This window comes from Thalassophryne amazonica, chromosome 7 (genome assembly GCF_902500255.1).
Source record: "Thalassophryne amazonica chromosome 7, fThaAma1.1, whole genome shotgun sequence".
NCBI lineage: Eukaryota > Metazoa > Chordata > Actinopteri > Batrachoidiformes > Batrachoididae > Thalassophryne > Thalassophryne amazonica.
In genome coordinates, this window is record NC_047109.1 from 58,780,740 (window position 1) to 58,800,736 (window position 19,997).

General features: G+C 41.6%; 1 protein-coding gene across 1 annotated transcript in view; it reads right to left on the reverse strand.

Annotated features, from left to right (window-relative positions):
- LOC117514004 (raftlin-like) overlaps positions 1-19,997 on the reverse strand; it is a 365,659-nt gene that overhangs the window by 45,489 nt on the left and 300,173 nt on the right. The window contains exon 7 of the mRNA XM_034174289.1: positions 3,315-3,433. Within this exon, the coding sequence (XP_034030180.1) occupies positions 3,315-3,433 (119 nt within the window). The remainder of the gene's footprint in view (positions 1-3,314; positions 3,434-19,997) is intronic.

The following is a 19,997-nucleotide window of genomic DNA, read 5'->3' on the forward strand; positions in this document are numbered from 1 at the left end:
CACCAGACCCCGGGAATACTGGAGCCGCCAAGTCCTGAACTCCCAGGTGGCCACTGCCTCCGCGTGTCGGACCTGGTACTGCTGGCGAGGAACAAAAAGCAATTAAATGAGGGCGCGTTTGCACCCAGGAATCCGTACGGCAGGAAAGCTACCTCCACCTCTCGTTGGAAAAGTAGTCCACAATACAACGCACAAAGTCACAAAAGAATACTGTCAAACAGTCAGCTGAGGTACGTTACCTTCCAGGTAGAACAATATCTCGGCAAAGAGGTGGAGATGACGTCTTGCTGATATACCGATGCTGATCCGATGAGTGGTGACAGCTGTCATAGGTGATGAGTGTCAGCTGTCACCCCGGCTGCTCCTGTGAGGCGGCAGCGCCCTCTAGTGCCTGGAGCCCGCACTCCAGGCAGGGTGCCCTCTGGTGGTGGTGGGCCAGCAGTACCTCCTCTTCAGCGGCCCACACAACACATATTGGCCTCTCTTCATTGGCTTCCTGTTAATTCTAGAATAGAATTTAAAATTCTTCTTCTTACTTATAAGGTTTTGAATAATCAGGTCCCATCTTATCTTAGGGACCTCATAGTACCATATCACCCCAATAGAGCGCTTCGCTCTCAGACTGCAGGCTTACTTGTAGTTCCTAGGGTTTGTAAGAGTAGAATGGGAGGCAGAGCCTTCAGCTTTCAGGCTCCTCTCCCGTAGAACCAGCTCCCAATTCAGATCAGGGAGACAGACACCCTCTCTATTTTTAAGATTAGGCTTAAAACTTTCCTTTTTGCTAAAGCTTATAGTTAGGGCTGGATCAGGTGACCCTGAACCATCCCTTAGTTATGCTGCTATAGACTTAGACAGCTGGGGGGTTCCCATGATGCACTGAGTGTTTCTTTCTCTTTTTGCTTTGTATGCACCACTCTGCATTTAATCATTAGTGATTGATCTCTGCTCCCCTCCACAGCATGTCTTTTTCCTGGTTCTCTCCCTCAGCCCCAACCAGTCCCAGCAGAAGACTGCCCCTCCCTGAGCCTGGTTCTGCTGGAGGTTTCTTCCTGTTAAAAGGGAGTTTTTCCTTCCCACTGTCGCCAAGTGCTTGCTCACAGGGGGTCGTTTTGACTGTTGGGGTTTTTACGTAATTATTGTATGGCCTTGCCTTATAATATAAAGCGCCTTGGGGCAACTGTTTGTTGTGATTTGGCGCTATATAAATAAAATTGATTGATTGATTGATTCTGTATTGTCAACTCGTGTCTGTCAGCTCACTGGTGAAAAGCAGGAGAGGGGCTGGGATCAAATTTACCGTAAGTTTCCATATAAAGCGCCAGTCAATTCCATTGACATTTTACAGACTTTTTGATTCTCACAGAAATACGGGACAAACTGCGTCCCGTTTCAGGTCAATACGGAACGCACACTTTTATTTCCAAATAAGGGACGATTCCGTTTTTCAAGGGACGGTTGGCAACCCTAGTGCCTAGCCACCAGGCTGCTACAGAAAAAAAACAAATAAAAGTCATTACCCTTTACAGCATACAGCAGTCCAGCTGTGAGGCCGAAGTCCTCAAAAGGAAAGCAGGTTTGACTCATGGTTTTGATTTATAAACCAAATTAATCCGGATAGTTTAATGACATTAATGTCAACTCTGTTATTTGTACAAAGTGAAAATATAACACATATCTTTTAATTTTAAAATAATGCACTAATTCTGAGGTTTTGAACATATTAACACACACACAGATGTCAAACTGCATTATGGGTGTACAAAGACAAAAGTGCTGACTCAATGGCTGTGTTTGGGTTTGTGATGGTCTTTGATTCTATCAGAAGCATTGGCGGTGTTTAAACTCAAAATCAGCTTCACAGTAGCTAAGAGTGTACCGGAGACAATACTGAAAGTTATCGGTTAGCGGTTAGCTGTAGCTTCTGATAATTTTTTTTATCGGTTAAGCGTTATAAAAGATAACTTTTCAGTTAGCTGATTAGTGGTTATCGAAGCTAACCTTTTGGTTAGTTGTGCAAAACGTCCTCACGTCAAGCAACCCAGTCCAGTCGAAGATTCAAGCTTCTCTACTATCACTGACCATCAATATATTAAATATATATAAATAACTCAAGTTATTTGTTTGATCCATCACGGCTGTACACAATGATCAAAAACATCCACACATTGCACTTCAAAGTGAACTCTTGTGTAGTGAAGTAACACTGTTGTGAAACCAGCATAAACCCCTTTGTGTTTAGCGTGGTGTCTGTAACCATTTGTGAGCGAAGTTGAAATTCTCTCACTGGCAATTTATACTTTTACTGTACACAGGTGGGGGTGAGGGAGTGTGGATCCTAAGAGTGGGCAAGCTGACATTTTGCTAATGTTTATGACGTAGCAACTGGTAAAGTCTGACAAGAAAAATGAATGAAATCAATATTCAATTAAAGGGATCCCGCCATCTGGTCCTGTCAATGGCTGTGTGGAGCACAACAGGCCATCTAAGGCTCTAATCGCACTCTGTGCTGCCAAACTGATTTGGGATGCTGCAGATCATTTGGGGCGAAACATTTTTTTTGATAAAAGTCCCTGCTGAAGAGGTGATTGGAGCTCCTGGAAAACTGGAGGTTCGGCTGTCGGTTTTTGAAGTAGCCTTAAAATCCATTCAGCTGTAACAGTGTTAAAGTTCATCTCTGAGGAGCAGAAAACTCTACTGCAGCAGCCAGAGGACTGCAGGGCTGTTTTTATTGGCACACATGGCCATCAGTGCTGGATGGACGATCACAGAGGCACATTTGTCAGACAAAAGTCTCCTTTCACACTTGGACAGCCTCCGGCTGTGAAAGTCTAAATTCAATTATCGAGATAGCATCGACAAACACATGCAGACAGAAAAATCTCATCGGCACATGCACAAACATGTATGAAGTCGCGCAGGTGGGCAAATGGACACATAAGCACCGACTAAGGTGGCGGCAAATCTTTCAGCACAACACAGGAATCAATTTCCAAGTCTGAATCTGTGGTGAGGAGTGAGGCTAATCGGTGAGCAGATAAGGGCCTGTTTGCTACTGATAAGACAATTGACTGTGACATAATCGCAAAAAAAAAAGAGATTTAGCAGATTTGCCTTTGGGGTTGTTTGGGGGAAGGTTAGTGAAAAGGTGACAATGGGACAACTGTTATCAGTGCAAGATGGACTGACTGTTAAAAAGGACAAGAACTCATGTGGAACAACTATAAACAATATAAAGCCAACATCTTAGAGGTTTTTTTAGACAAATCTTCAGATTTACTCAGCGGGAAGAATCTGAGGCCAGACGGCAAACTCACATCAACGATGGTCCACTGCTCAACAACGATGGCGTCGTATGTCGGGTTGGCTGCGTTCGGTTCACCTTGACTTGCCTCCTGAAAGACGAAGACACTTTCCACCGACTTAGGCAGCAAATCTGCAGAAAAGAAGAAATCCGAACATGAAAGGAGTATTTACAGGATGGAGCGTGTCTGTCTTGTCTCTCCTCCTTCTTCAGGCCTCCGGGCCAGAGGAAATAGGAAGGTATCATTCAGGCAAGGAGCCCCATTCGCACACAACGCTTTATTACACAGCCAGTGGTGTGGCCCATTTCAATGAGCAATGTGCATTTATACATTATGCATGGAGACAGAGTTACAGAAAGCACCAGGTATTCCCCTTCTGGGATGTTTAAAAAAAGAAGAGACATTATATGCTAGATCAGTGGTTTTCAGTCCTTATCCTCTGGACTCAGAAGCCCTGCCGTTTTTTTCATGCTAGACACCCAAACAGAGACTAATTACAGCTGGGAAGCAACGTGAGCTCAGTATATGATCGGATTTATAACCAGCTCTTCTCTGACAGGATTTAAACCCGGCCCTGCTGTGTGTCCTGAGGATCAGGATTGAAAACCACAGCTTAAAAAAAAAAAGATGGAGTAATTTTAGTGATGGAAAAATGCAACTGCTGATTTAATGGAGTCAATCCATACAGCATTAAACCACAAATCCTTTTGCTAAGCCAGCAAAAATCACTTTAAATAGACTTGAATTAAGCAAGCCACAGAAAGACACTGATGCTTTAGGCCATGAGTGAGATTGTGTGCCGCTGACCGAATAGATTTTCCAAGATTCTCGTCTGTTGGAGGCTAACAATCCCAGGATTGGCATCCGAGACAGAAACTGTCGTGTCCACCCGTCGTCTCTTGTTATTCATTTGGTGCACGTACACATTACATGCAGGCACACACAGCCACGGTCCAGTCTTCCCGGCTGGCCTCAGTGCTTTCTTATTACTCCCCACACCATTTACACACTAATACAGTTTGCTAGAGCCCAGGCACCAACACGAGGCACTCCACATTTCATTACCGGGCCCTAATAACACGGAGAAAAGAGACGGCTGGAGAACCAGCGAGGAGAAAGAGGGAGAGAGCTGACGATAGAAGAGAGGACAATGAAAGGGAAGAAGTAAAGTAGATTTGGGAGAGATTGGAGGGAGGACAGGCTCCTTTATTTCTTCCTCCCTGAAAACACATTTAGGACCCACACACGCTAAATTAAAGGAACCTCTTGGACATCTACTGGCTTTTCCCCATACACAGTTGTCGTTATCCATCCCAGTGCACCTCTTCACCTATTTACTTCCTCCTTTACCTCTATCATCTAATCCCACACTTCCGTACCTCAGTTGTAAGGCCTCCCTGAGTGCAGTATAATTGGAAAAAGCTCTTCTGAAGATGTGAGGAGCAAGAGGCCCCCTCTTGGTTCTGTTCCAACGCGACAGAGATATCTCACGAGATGGACACATCGTTTCTATCATTTCTTTGCAAGATGCAGCCTCACTCTCTCTTCAGTGCAAATGTTTGCAGCAAAGGAAAGCAAAACGGGAGTCGGTTGCTTGGGGCAATGAGCGTGCCGGGGGAATGCATGAAGGAATAAACATTATCTTGTGCCTGTTGACTTAGAGCTGAGTAGATCAGAAAGGGGCCGACTGAGAATAAGTTGTTTACACTTGCAAAAACTGCCGTGCACCCACGGTAAATTTGTTCTTCATCCTCCCTGTGTCTCGCTTACTCAAGGTCAAAAGGCAAAATGGGCAAGACAGTTGTACCAGAAACAGAGTGTGACAGCAGTGGGACTGAAAGGCCCAAAGGGAAGTGGCGGGGTAGATTCAGAGAGCTGGAGAGTGACAGCGAGTGACACCCGATGACACTCAGCAGCATTCAAATGCCACCCGAGAGAAACGAGAAGAGACAGCCAGTGCTGAAACAGAGACTGAGACTTAACATGGGTAACATGACATTAAAATATGCTGAGTCAACCCTCCACCTACGTTTGGGTAAAACGTAGTTGGGACGGGGCAACAAAAGACTGGGAAAGCTGATGAATGCTCAAAGAACACCTAAATGGAAACAGGAGAGTGTCATGATTGGGTGTAAAAGGAGCATCCCCAAAAGGCTCAGCCATTCACAAGCAAAGATGGGGCGAGGATCACCACTTTGTGAACAACTGTGTGAGAAATAGTCCAACCGTTTGAGAACAGTGTTTCTCAATGTTCAATTGCAAGGAAGTGTAGTAAGCACCTTGCATGGTAGCACCCTGGCATCGGTATGTTTGTGTGAATGGGTGAATGTGAAACATAATTGTAAAGGGCTTTGAGCATCTGGTAAAGATGGAAAGTGCTATATAAATGCAGTCCATTTAACATTATCCCTCTGGTTTCCATGGACATGTTAGGACATCTGAGTCAACTTTTGACCATATTTCTCTTGTTAATCAGTAATGTCACAGACTTCTTTTGACCATTTCCTGAAACTACGTTTCAGCTCTTGTCTCAAGCTCAGCTCCAGATCATCATTGATTCACAGCCAAACCTAGAGACCCGAGAAGGTCACACATGCAGCTCAATTTGTAATGATCTCTAACGATTTATCTATTTACTAAGAGACAACTGTATATGTGTGTGTGTGTGTGTGTCCAAACAGCACCTTGGAATTGAGCCAAATTTGGCACACTCGTACTTTGACACACGGGGAGTGACATAGGGTATTGATCACTTTAGTAGTAGTAGTACCTCGACTGTCCATTTGGCACCTTGGAATTGAGCCAAACCTGGCACTCATATACTTTGACATACAGGGAGTGACACAGACTTTTGATCTCTTTAGTAGTAGTTAATGGGAGACCCACTTTTGTGTTGCGCCATCATCATTATGTCCTAAAAGGTTGGTGTTATACTTTTCTATTGTTTTCTTTTCCTTTGAACTTTTTACCTCTTCATTTTTGTAAGTACCAGTTGCAGTACCATTGTTAGTTGTGCCCTAACAGTTCTCTGGAATTTGGGATAAGTGGGAGGTGCTAGCTTTGTTTTCATCTCAGTCTCTGCATCAAACCTGTCCTGGGGTGGGCAGTCAGCAAATACTATATATAAAAGAAATGTAGCATAAACAGCAAGTTCAACCAGGAGGTTCAGATTTCAAAGTTTCATTCAGATTGTAGACTGTATCTCTTATGCTGCGTTCACACTGGACACCACACAACAACGGCGGCGAGAGGGTGGCGTGTACTCCCTATGGAAGGATGCGTTGTGGCACCACAAAAGTCCAAGCCACACAATGCGACGCGGTGGATGCGAATAAAGTGATTTTGAGCGATTGGCGTGATATCGCGTTGCGTTGCCCTCTTCCCCAAGGTGAAAAATCTGAACTTTTTGTCTTGTCGCGCCGCGATGACCAATCAGGGACTGGATATGTAGTGACGTGGAGATGTCTGGAGTTTATACTTGATGTGAACATGTCCTGTCTCTGGCAATCAGCCTGTGAGTAGGACTTATGTCCCTTTTGTCCTTTATTTATTTAACACAATATGACAGAGTTGGAGAGGAGACCGATGAACTGCAGCAGCAGCTAGTTTATTTATTTTTGTTCACATGTGCGCGTGCGAACAAATCGTCCGTGAAGATAATTTTATTAACTACACAGATGTATAATAAAACAAATGTTGACTGGTTTATAAGACAATTATGACAGTGTTGGAGAGGAGAGCAAGAAACTGCAGCAGCAGCCAGTTTTTTTTTTTGTTCACATGTGCGCATGCAAATGGGACAGGAGGTCCTCAAACTGGGTCCTAGAGAGGCAGAAGTACTGCTGAAAGTGGCCGTCATCCAGACTCAGCTCCTGCAGCAAATGATGAATTTATGGCATTGTGTGGCGTCTGGTGTGAACGTGGCATAACAGGAAGCAGCTGGTCCACTTTTACTCATCAACTCACGACCAATATCAAATGTACGCATTATTTAAAAATGTCAATTTAAAGTTGCCTCGCTGTTGTTTACAGTTGCCAGAAAAACCACCCCACCTCCGGTAGTTGGCCCCCATGTTATGCCTGTAGTAGGCTCCGCGCCTGCCTTCTTCTGACAGCAGGATTCATGATGATCAATGTACCATCACCATCAACACTGGCACCTTCTCCTAAGACTGTTCTACAATATCACTATGGATTAAACCTTTTATCATTTCTAATTTCCTGAGTTTTAATGGTAGATCATGTTCATCAAGATCACAACTGACTTCTGTAGGAATATTTGCGCAGCATGTGCTTTGTTGTGTGGGTGCTTGTTTGAATTTTACACCTTGGCTGCACATATGGAATTAGTTAGAAGGCCGTATGTTCCTGAGATTCTTAACATTGCATGCACTCAAGCACTCTTATGCATTCTTAAAACATTCAACTGATACCTTTTTAATTGTCCACTCTGAGTTGAGGAATTTAGCTGTATTTGTATGCATGATAGATCAAGTGAACATGTCGCATTAAACAAGTTCTACAGATTTACTGCAGTTGGGGTAAAATGGTCCAAATTGTTTACTTGTCAGCATTCTAACCTGCCATTAAAATAGTCTGTGGCCCACAGGTTGATCTTTGACCTTTGAAATGTGGTGAAATGATCAAAGTTCAAAGGCTGCAGTCATGTAGCTCTGAATGTAGCTTTTGTGCACAAGCAGAATTAATCCTGAGTGACAGTTGTGGGATTCACTGTTGGGGTTAAAGGTTAAGGTCAAGACATTTGTCATTTAAATTTGATCTTAAATATGGTGTCCATCATCTCACTACTGTGCTGAATAGATGGACATTCATTGAGAGAGTTGTGGTTCATGTCCCTGCTATCTGGCCCCTGTGTTTTTTGGTATCTAGTGGTGCATTCTCAGTTTTGTATTTATCCTACAGTAATTCTAATTCTAGTTCTGGTAAAGTTTATCTTCCGGAAATTGTTTCTGGGTCTGTCCGGGTACCTCTTTAGTAATTTTAGTTCTGATGTATTTTTTAAGTATGTATTTGGTTTCAGCCTTGTTTCTAAGTGTTATTGAGGTATATTTCTAAATATCCTACTTTGGTTTCTGTTTTTGAATGGCTTGTCAGGTTTACCCTACTTCCTGTTTTACTTTGGTTGGCTTTCTTGCTGTTTGTGCTCACACCTGAACTCATTCAGCCATCAGTGCACCTGCAGTCAGTTGTTATCACATCCCAGTCTATTTAAACTCTGCTTTTCAGCACAGTGGTTGCTGGTTTGGTTTTGTCCCTGGGCTTTCTGTGTGTTTATGGTTTCAAAGTCAGATGTCTTGGTTTAGATCTGTAATTTCTGTTGTGATCTTTAACTCTGAATTTTGATTTTTGGTCTTTGCACCTTGAACTAAAATTGGCTTTGATTAAAGAACACTGTTTGACTATATCTTGCTGGTTCTCTGCATTTGGGGTCACATCAGAACCCAACTGCAACAGAGGGATTTTTAACTGATATAATCTTTAATATTCCTTGTGGAATCAAAACTCAAAATCAATGTCAAAGGTCAGTCAGATATTATATTTGATACTGACTGGCATGAAGGTGAAAAATCCAGTTCAGCTTAGATTGTTTTACTTCTTCTGCCCACTGATGGAGCTGAAACATTCCTTTTCTGAGCTCTGATATGACACGGAACTGATTTTAATAATTCATCACATGAGTGATATAAACAAAGAATGACAATATTTATTGTGACTTAATGCAAAAGGACTGGGATATTATAATTTCAATTGAAAGATGACTAATTTTCATTTTGCCTTCCAGTGTTGAGAAGAATATATGGGGATCCACGGGCTCTAGATTGGGTAGTGTTTATGAAATAGGTAGCTGATGGAGTCGCAATAAATTAAGCAAAGTTTCTATAATGAGTTGGAATGGTGTGTCAGTCCAGAATGTTTTAAAAAGAGGAACTCAACCCTTCTTATTTCCTGTTATTTGTGTAATTTTGTTTAATGTTAATTTACTGTCTTAATGTATTTATAAATTGTTTAGGTTTTTGTTATCATATATGATATACTGTTATTATTACTTCCATTTTGTCATTTGATTTTTAAATGGACCACAAGGGAAAACTCTTCACTTTCTTGTCATCCATGTATTTACAATTTATATTGTATGTTTTGATTGAACTTACTAAATAAAAGCATGCACACTTTTAATATAAAGATGATTTTCCACCCCCTGCTGGAATGCATGTTAATCCAGAATGTAATTAGCAATGTTTAGCTAATATCCATAGTTTCTCCAAAAGTATTAGTCCTATCAACATTCCATTTTGGTACCGTTCATCCTTGACCCAAAATACATAAGCATACCAAATGGCAGCTCTCCCCAATCGCTCACACGCACACAGTGCTTTTTGTTTTGTCTGCATTCTGCTGCAAGCAGGTGCTTTAAAATTGTACACACACACAAACAGAGATGTGGTGGAAGACATCAAAGCAATACTCTTTTCATTCATAGTAATGACAACATGACACCTAACTAAACTGATGAAACCAATTGAACAACAAAACACAAATCAATAACACCAACATAGTTAAACTAATATGAACCACAATAACATATAAAACCACAAATTCACATGGTGTGTTGCAGCACAATGCCCATTGTTCACTTGTTAGGTAAAATGAATTTCTCTAAAAATATTAGTCCTATCAACTTTCCGGTTTTCGCAGCATTCATCCGTGACTCAAAATACATACAGTAGTGTTCAGAATAATAGTAGTGCTATGTGACCAAAAAGATTAATCCAGGTTTTGAGTATATTTGTTATTGTTACATAGGAAACAAGGTACCAGTAGATTCTCACAAATCCAACAAGACCAAGCATTCATGATATGCACACTCTTGAGGCTATGAAATTGGGCTACTAGTAAAAGTAGAAAAGGGGGTGTTCACAATAATAGTAGTGTGGCATTCAGTCAGTGAGTTCATCAGTTTTGTGGAACAAACAGGTGTGAATCAGGTGTCCCCTATTTAAGGATCAAGCCAGCACCTGTTGAACATGCTTTTCTCTTTGAAAGCCTGAGGAAAATGGGATGTTCAAGACATTGTTCAGAAGAACAGCGCAGTTTGATTAAAAAGTTGATTGGAGAGGGGAAAACTTATATGCAGGTGCAAAAAATTATAGGCTGTTCATCTACAATGATCTTCAATGCTTTAAAATGGACAAAAAACCAGAGACGCGTGGAAGGAAATGGGAAAACAACCATCAAAATGGATAGAAGAATAACCAAAATGGCAAAGGCTCACCCAGTGATCAGCTCCAGGATGATCAAAGACAGTCTGGAGTTACCTGTAAGTGCTGTGACAGTTAGAAGACGCCTGTGTGAAGCTAATTTATTTGCAAGAATCCACCGCAAAGTCCATCTGTTAAATAAAAGACGTGCAGAAGAGGTTACAATTTGCCAAAGAACACATCAACTGGGAGAAATGGAGGAATATTTTGTGGACTGATGAGAGTAAAATTGTTCTTTTTGGGTCCAAGGGCCGCAGACGGTTTGTGAGACGACCCCCAAACTCTGAATTCAAGCCACAGTTCACAGTGAAGACAGTGAAGCATGGTGGTGCAAGCATCATGATATGGGCATGTTTCTCCTACTATGGTGTTGGGCCTATATATCGCCTACCAGATATCATGGATCAGTTTGGATATGTCAGAATACTTGAAGAGGTCATGTTGCCTTATGCTGAAGAGGACATGCCCTTGAAATGGGTGTTTCAACAAGACAATGACCCCAAGCACACTAGTAAACGAGCAAAATCTTGGTTCCAAACCAACAAAATGAATGCCTCACAGATGTGAAGAAATCATGAAAAATTGTGGTTATACAACTAAATACTAGTTTAGTGATTCACAGGATTGCTACATAAGCAGTTTGAACATAATAGTTTTGAGTTTGTAGCATCAACAGCAGATGCTACTATTATTGTATTTATAAGAGCCCAATTTCACAGCCTTAAGAGTGTGCATATCATGAATGCTTGGTCTTGTTGGATTTGTGAGAATCTACTGGTACCTTGTTTCCCATGTAACAATAAGAAATACGAGGTCTGTCCGTAAAGTATCGTACCTTTTTATTTTTTTCAAAAACTATATGGATTTCATTCATATGTTTTTACGTCAGACATGCTTGAACCCTCGTGCGCATGCGTGAGTTTTTCCACGCCTGTCGGTGACGTCATTCGCCTGTGAGCACGCCTTGTGGAAGGAGTGGTCCCGCCCCCTCGTCGGATTTTCATTGTCTGGAAATGGCGGAATGAAAAGGACTTTTTTTTCCATCAGAATTTTTTCAGAAGCTGTTAGAGACAGCTCGTCGCAGCTCGCAGCGCGGCGCACCGACCGTCCTTTAAAGGGGTCCTTAAACCTGTAGTTAAAGTCCTTATTCTCTGTGAAGCCCGTAAAATTTTCACTGAAAGCCAGATAAATTTTTCAAATGGTTTCCAGGTGCCAGTCTCTAACAGCTTCTGAAAAAATTCTGATGGAAAAAAAGTCCTTTTAATTCCGCCATTTCCAGACAATGAAAATCCGACGAGGGGGCGGGACCACTCCTTCCACAAGGCGTGCTCACAGGCGAATGACGTCACCGACAGGCGTGGAAAAACTCACGCATGCGCACGAGGGTTCAAGCATGTCTGACGTAAAAACATATGAATGAAATCCATATAGTTTTTGAAAAAAATAAAAAGGTACGATACTTTACGGACAGACCTCGTATACTCAAAACCTGGATTAATCTTTTTAGTCACATAGCACTACTATTATTGTGAACACTACTGTAAGCATACCAAACGGAAAATGTCAGCTGTCCCCAGATTTGGCGTGATCACAGCCATGCACACCAAAGCCACTTGGCTATTATAATATAGATGTGGGTGTGCAGTGAAGAAGTAGCTCAAGTTGAAAGCCAGCTGTCAAGAACACAACTCAGTGTGCATTAACAGGCAGAGGCGAATCTATCACTTTCATTTTGGAAAGCTCTTTCAAGAAAGGAAAGCCATTTTGACATGAGTGTTCAGAGTAGTCGAAAAAAGTTCTTTAGTCTTCTTTTCTGAAAATGAAACGCGAGCCTCCTGCCATTTTTAACAGCGGCTCTGAAAAGCTTTTGCAGCTGCAGTCAGTTTGCATCTCAGATTCAAACACAGCTGAACAGCAGAAACATATTCAAACATCCCCTACAGCATCAACACGCCTCTCCGCTACTGGTCTCCACTCCACATTTCTCCACAATATACTGTTAAGTCCACAAATATTTGGACTCTGACAATCACTGTTTATTTTAGGTATCACACTGCAACAGATTTAAAAGCTAATGAGGAGTTGTATCAAACTTGCAATAAAACCAAACTGAGCACCTCAAGCTTGTGACTTCTTCAAAATTGTCTTGGTGGTCTCTCTTTCCATGTTCTTTTGAGTATATGGCCCACTAGTAAGATGTAGTACTCCTTTCCATTTTGAAATGATTTGATTTTTAACTTGACCTTTTACCTGCTGATTGATTAATAAAACAAGGAATTTACACGCACCTTACTGTGAAACAGCTCGGCATCCAATTGTCCAGTTAGTTTTCGTCCCAGAATGATGTCAAACACAATTGCAAGGGGAATTCAGAGAGTGCAATGCCCACATATGACATGCTTGACACAGATTCTTACAAATTCATTCTTTGTGGTTCAGTGAAACCATAATATATGGTTATGCTTCTTCTGTGTGGCCTTGATATTTGATCAGTTCTGTCAAAGGTGATATGACTTCATATTAGTGTTTAATTGTAACTACAGGTTTGTCTGTAATCATTCTTTAATCCATTTTTTTTTTATGCTCCAACGAAGGGTTGTGTGGGGGTTGGAGCCTATCCCAGCAGTCACAGGGCATGAAATATCCACTCTTAATGACTTTGACCTTCTTTTTTTTTGTTTTTTTTTAAGGTCATCCAATGACACATGTCACATAACCAATAGAAAGATGACGCATGACTTAATCTTATTGTTTGAATAGCCAAAAGCCTGTGGAATACAGGCTTTTGGCTGTGAACCTGTAACTTTTTGCTTTCCACAGAGGCCACCCCAAGATCCTATGCTTAACAGCAAGACCTCATAAGCCACTTGATAGGCCTGTGTTTATTAATTTTCTGTTCTTGTCATTGTAAATGTTAAAAAAAAGCCATCTTGACCCAAAATAGGAAGTTCACTGGTTCTCACCTGTGTCATGGTTGACACATACACAGCTGGCACCACCTAGCCCCATTTCATTCTGTGCCATTTGTTTACCTTGTGAGTTGTTGTTCTTCTCTCTCTGCTCCACCCAGTGACTGCATTTCTCTGTGTTTCTGGTGATGATTGACAGTTGCCCTCCTGACACTTGGCGCTGAAACATTGTCTTGCTTCTTTTTCGAGCATGAACCCGTAAATATCCTGCGACAGTTTGGTAACTGATCTTTCCTGGTGTCAGTTTTTTTTTTTTTTCCTGAAGTTGTTTTTGTAGTGTGTGTGTGTGTGTGTGAGTTTTTCATTCAACTGAGCTACTGTGTTTCAATCAAATAATCACCAGGTTTTGAGTAGTGATCCCTGCCCCCCCCCTGTGCTGTTAATCCCATTACGTTTTGTTCTGTTTTTCATACAGAGGTGAATTTTTGTTATGTGTTCATGGTGACCTCTGCTGCCCTTGTCATGAACGACCACTAAGTCTGCTTTGCTGTCTGTCTGAGGTGAACATTTATTATGGACTTGGGGTGTCTTCTGGTGCCCTTGTGACATACTACTGCTAAATTACTGTTTTTCCCTCACCCAGTCCAAACAAGCACTGAACAGTATAGGAGCCAGAACATATCCCTGATGAACACCAGTTTTCACTGGGAAAAGTTCAGTCTCATACCCCACTCACATTATCAGTGTATACTGTGCAGCCGGAAAGTATTCACAGCACTTCACTTTGTCTACATTTTGTTAGCTTACAGCCTTATTACAAAATGGCATAAATTTATACTCGCAAAACCCCATAATGACATGAGTTTTTTTTTTTGCAAATTTGTTTGTTTATTTATATATATATATATATATATATATATATATATATATATATATATATGTATAAAGAAATCACATGTGCCTAAATATTCACACCCATTGCTCAATACTCTTGTTGATGCACTTTTTGGTCTTATTGAATATGATGCCCTAAGCTGGGAGCACCTACACTGAAAAAAATGATACTTTGGATCAACTTAAAAAAATTTATGTAATTTGTTACAGCTAATTTTTTTAGTTTCTCACAATGTATATTTATGATTTTGTAAAGTGATTCCAGCAAATTTAAACTGGAAACCACAATTTTCCATTAGACCAATGTAAATAAGTACTTTGAATGACGTGCACTGTGTTTCACTTTTTTCAGTGTATCTTTGAGCAGTTTTTTTTTTTTTCCCATTCCTCTTACCAGCGCCTCTCAAGCTCCATCAGGTCCCCAGAGATATTCAATCAAATTCAGTTCTGAGCTCTGACTGGGCCACTCAAAGACATTCACAGATTTCTCCTGAAACCATTCCTTTGATGCCTGATTGGTGGATTGCTGCAGAGACGATTGTCCATCTGGAACATTCTCTTCTTTCCACAGGCAAATGCTGGAGCTCTGACAGACTGGCCATCAAGTGGTCACCTCCCTGGTTGAGACCCTTCACCACGATCGCTCAGTTTAGATGGGCAGCCAGCTCTAGGAAGAGTCCTGGTGAATCTGAACATCTACCATTTATGAATAATAGAGGCCACTGTGCTCATTGGTACCTTCAAAGCAGTAGAAATTTTCCTGTACCATTCCCCAGATTTGTGCCTCGAGACAATCCTGTCTTGAAGGTCTGCAAACAATTCCTTTGACTTCATGCTTGGTTTGTGCTCTGACATTCATTGTCAACTGTGGGACTTTTTATAAGACAGGTGTGTGCCTTTCCGAATCATGCCCAATCAGCTGACTTTACCCCAGGTGGACTCCAATTAAGCTGTAAAAACATCTCAAGGACAATCAGTGGAAACAGAATGCACCTGAGCTCAGTTTGGAGCTTCATGGCAAAGGCTGTGAATACTTACGTATATTTGATTTCTTCTGGGTTTTTTGTTGTTTTAGTAATTTGCAAAAATCATGAAAACTTTTTTCACATTGTCATTATGGAGTATTGTGTATTGAATTGTGAGGAAAAAAAATGAATTTTATCCATTTTGGAATAAGGCTGGAACATAACAAAATGTGGAAAAAGTGAAGCTCTGTGAAAAGCTCTTTCTGGATGCACTGCAGGCTGGCTATGATGTCCAGCAACATGTTGGAGATCCCACAAATTCTGTGGATGTCCCAGAGAGCAGTCCAAGCAACTGAATCAAACCCTTTGGGAAAACATCACACATGAGTGTACAGGAGAATACAAGTCCCACACATGCTGTGCAGATGGAACATGTGCAGCATGCTGTGATAGACTGATAAAACAACAAAAACTTTGTCAGTGTCCATATATTTGTGCATTCTGTGATTTACCCACAAACAATGATTAGAACATAATGAACACCAGGTCTACAAGAGAAATTATTTACAATATGTTGCAACAAACTGACTTCAGCAGCTGCTTTCCACAAAACACAAACTATTCAGAGACATTTTAAACTGAATACAGTGTATATTTTATTCCTTTTCAGTAAACATGTCAGTAAACTGTCTGTAATGGTTGAATAACTTAGAAATGAATTCCAGAACAATGGAGAGTTCATACTACAATCCAATGGATTCATTAAGCATTTAAAGACAGACCGCTATTCAAGTTCACATGACCGCTGGCAAGCCAGGAAGTGACCACACTCTGATTCAGTGACATGTTTAAAGCGTGTGCCAGACAATGCCCAAGAGAGAGACACAGACAGCACTAACAGATTATCTATATTTTAAACAGGATGAGAGAGAGAGAAACAGATTTGGCAGCTGGCCTGGTACCTCTGGGTTACTGGGCAGAATTCAGCTGGAAGCACAGGAGCAGAGAGGGGTGAACAGCGTGATGACTGGATACCAGGTGGTGTTTGCTAAGTGGAGATTATTGGATGAATACAAAACGTATGTCAAATTGCTCTTTACTGTCTGAACTGTGAGAGATGTCACATCTTTTAGCTTAGCCTCCACTTTAAAGGTTGTGTGTTTATTCATATGTATTGCTGAAATTGCAATAACTGAAAGAAGGAGCAATAACTTCCTATTTTTGACAACGCATCAGCAAGCTATTTTATTTCTCTCTTTTCATACAATTCACAGAACTTTTAACAGCTTGGCCCCGCCTATTAACCTCACAGGAGTTCTGATAGGAAAAGCACCACAGGGGCTGAGACAGCTTGTCATATGCACAGCAGGAATACACATTGCCAATCACCCACACAGAGGCCGAGACAGGAAACATCAACATGCACACCTCGACATGTTAACACCTGCAGAACAGAGGACACACTCTAACCACCAGTGGCGGCACTTTGGTATGCGCTTCGCACATCTGGGCGTGTTATCACATAAACAGAAAACACTCGATATGGTGAATTATGTCCACCACAGAATGTTGATTTGTGTACAAGATTACTGTGGAAACTGCAGTTGAATTAAGTTGAGTCTGACTGGGAATAGAAACCATTACACCGTTGTGGCTAATCTGTAGAAACCATTACACTGTTGTGGATAATCTGTAAATATATATGTGTGTATTAAAACATACAACTAGAACTGATTTTTCATGCCATATGGTGGAAAGGCTTAGTGTGACCTGTATGTGAGTGCATTAAACTTTGTGGTGGCTCCAGGACATCTTGCCAGAAAAATACATCTATGGCACAGAATGTCACATGACTGCCAAAGGTCACTGAAGTTCTCCCACAGACAGTGCATCACCGAACAATGTGACTGATTGACAAACCATGACAAGCAGAACACCACCTGTCTGTTTGACAGATTTCTGTATGCAGATGCCTCTGGACTCTGCATACCTCCATATTTTGCCTGTTTTTGACAAAGGTCTTCTTTTTCCTGAACAAACTCCATTTTGCAAGAATGCTAGAACAAATTCTGAAGGTTAACATGTATCCTGTGCAGTTGCTCCCTATTTAGTTGTTGTTAAAGTTATGTACTTTGCAGGCCAGGTATCCTTTGTGAGACTACCATGGCTCCAGATTTTCACATTGAGGGGAAAAAATTAATTTCATCCCTTTTGCAATAAGGCAGTAACATGTGGAAAAAGCTCTGAATACTTTCTGGATGCACTGTACAACCAGTTTAGGAAACTTGTCACCTATTCTCAATATATGATGTGCAACTTTGGAATCAAGGAGAAATGTTCTGATTTATGACAGTCTCTCTTAATTTATTATTAGTGTTTTTGTTTTTTGTTTTTTTAGATATTTTATACTACAGTTGCTGTTTTCATTAAAACAATAATGGTGATGGTGTTTACTGCAAATGAACAGTGAACAAACACCCAGTTCAAATTTGCACAACTTTTGAGTTTTAATTCTGGTTCTCATCAACTTTAATCTGCCCTTTTTTATATGCCAGAATTCACAGAAAAATAATGCCTTATTCAAATTTTCGTATTTCCCAAATGTGTGTGTGTGTGTGTGTGTGTGTGTGTGTGTGTGTGTGTGTGTGTGTGTGTGTGTGTGTGTGTGTGTGTGTGTGTTCCTCCTTGTCTCACTCACTTTTGGTATCCATATCAAAATATCTCAATGTCTCCCAACCAGGCTACAAATCCTCATTGTGGCTCATGAGATAGTTTAAGCTTTAAAAGTAAAAAAAGCCAAAACTCCCTGTCATATACCATTATTGTCACCTCTACAGTAAAGAAGCTCTGCCCCCTCTTTAACACACAACTCCTGGGTGGTAATGTGTGTGTGTGTGTGTGTGTGTGTGTGTGTATGTATTTCATGTGCATTGTATGTGTGTGCTTTAATAAATGTGCATCTTTGTGGGTATACTGTATGTGTGTATTCCCAGGTGGCGCCACACTGTATGAATCTGTAATGCTCGTTTTATGATGCTGGGGCCTGCATGCCGCTTAGCGATCTGAAGATTCAATATTGCTCTAATATCGGACCCCGTGGCCCAGGCGAGGTCGCCACTTGCTGCCACAGCAGAGCTGGCTGATATAGTCTGAAAGATGAGACACACACACCCGATTGCATGTGCACATGTGCAGTCACGTGTATGCAAACAATAATACCCCCTAATACTTATCCAGCTTCACCATGGAAACCCATCTTCAATAGAAGCAAGGGGACACTGCATGCATCCATCTCTCTGGACTGTGCCAAACAGCAGACACTCAGAGACACAATAGAGAGGTAGCACTTAGGAAAAAGCCAGAGAAGCATGATGACTGGATGGTAATGAACAAGGAGATCAACTGTGAATTCAAGGTTAGGCTTATGCTCACTCTGAAGCCAAATGTCAAATCTATTCAGACCGGACCGTGTGATGTGTGCACCTTTCACAGATGCTCCATAGTCAGTAAGTATTCCTGCTAATGAGTCAACAGTGGTATCTAAGAAAACATGCATAAAACATGATGCAGGGAAAGCTGCCAGTATTACTGTTCTCATCTGGCCCCAGTACAGCAACATGTATGAGAAGACAACACAAGGTGCACAAACAATCAGGTCAGGTCTTGGAGCATGCACTGATGCCATATGTCTCTGCATCCAAAATACTACAGAACTAGCGCATCCCAACATTGTGAAAATAGCCATGGATCTGTGACAGCCAGCTGAAAAATGATCATCGCCTTGGTCCTCAACTCTGAGGCACCTGGGTGCTGGCTCAATACCACAGAAGTGCACTCTATGGCCAAAATGTTGCAGCTGACATTGCCTCACAATGCAAGTAGCACACCTCATCTGAAACAGAAAGTCATTCCAGCGGTACCCGAGGATGTCCCAAAGAGATCTAGTGTTAAAACATCCAGTTGTCACCTTAGGTGATTAGTGGTGACGTCTCAATCATACATAAACATATACCGACTAGTGGGGAGGCCTAGTGCAGGCATGGACAATGGGGGCCAAGACACTGCAGGTTTTTCTTGCATCCATTCACCTCAGCAGGTGGGTTGCTGATGAGCTTCTCCCCTTATTGTCAATGAAATCACCTGCTGAGGTGATTGGTTGCAAAGAAAACCTGCAGTGTCTTGGCCCTTCATGGCACATGATTGTCCACCCCTGGCCTAGTGGTGAAGTGTTGGGCTTCAGATCAGAGGATTTTCAATTCAAAACCCAGGCAGACTGACAAATCACTAAGGGCCCTTGGGCAAGGTCCTTAATCCCCTAGTTGCTCCTGGTGTGTAGTGAGCGCCTTGCATGGCAGCACCCTGACATGGGTGAATGTGATGCATAATTGTAAAGTGCTTTGAGCTTCTCATGCAGATGGAAAAACACTATATGCAGTCTATTTACCATGACTAGGATATTTATTCTTATGCAAAGGCATTGGCATTGCCAAATATCTCTGTCCAGGGACTTCATGACTCCATGAACTCTTTCCAGGTTTCTCCCATGAATGGCACTGCTGCTGAGATAACTGAAACTCTCTACAATTTCAACACTTCACTTTCACTGTACACACATATAGTACTTCTGATGGCCAAGTCCAGAAGGTC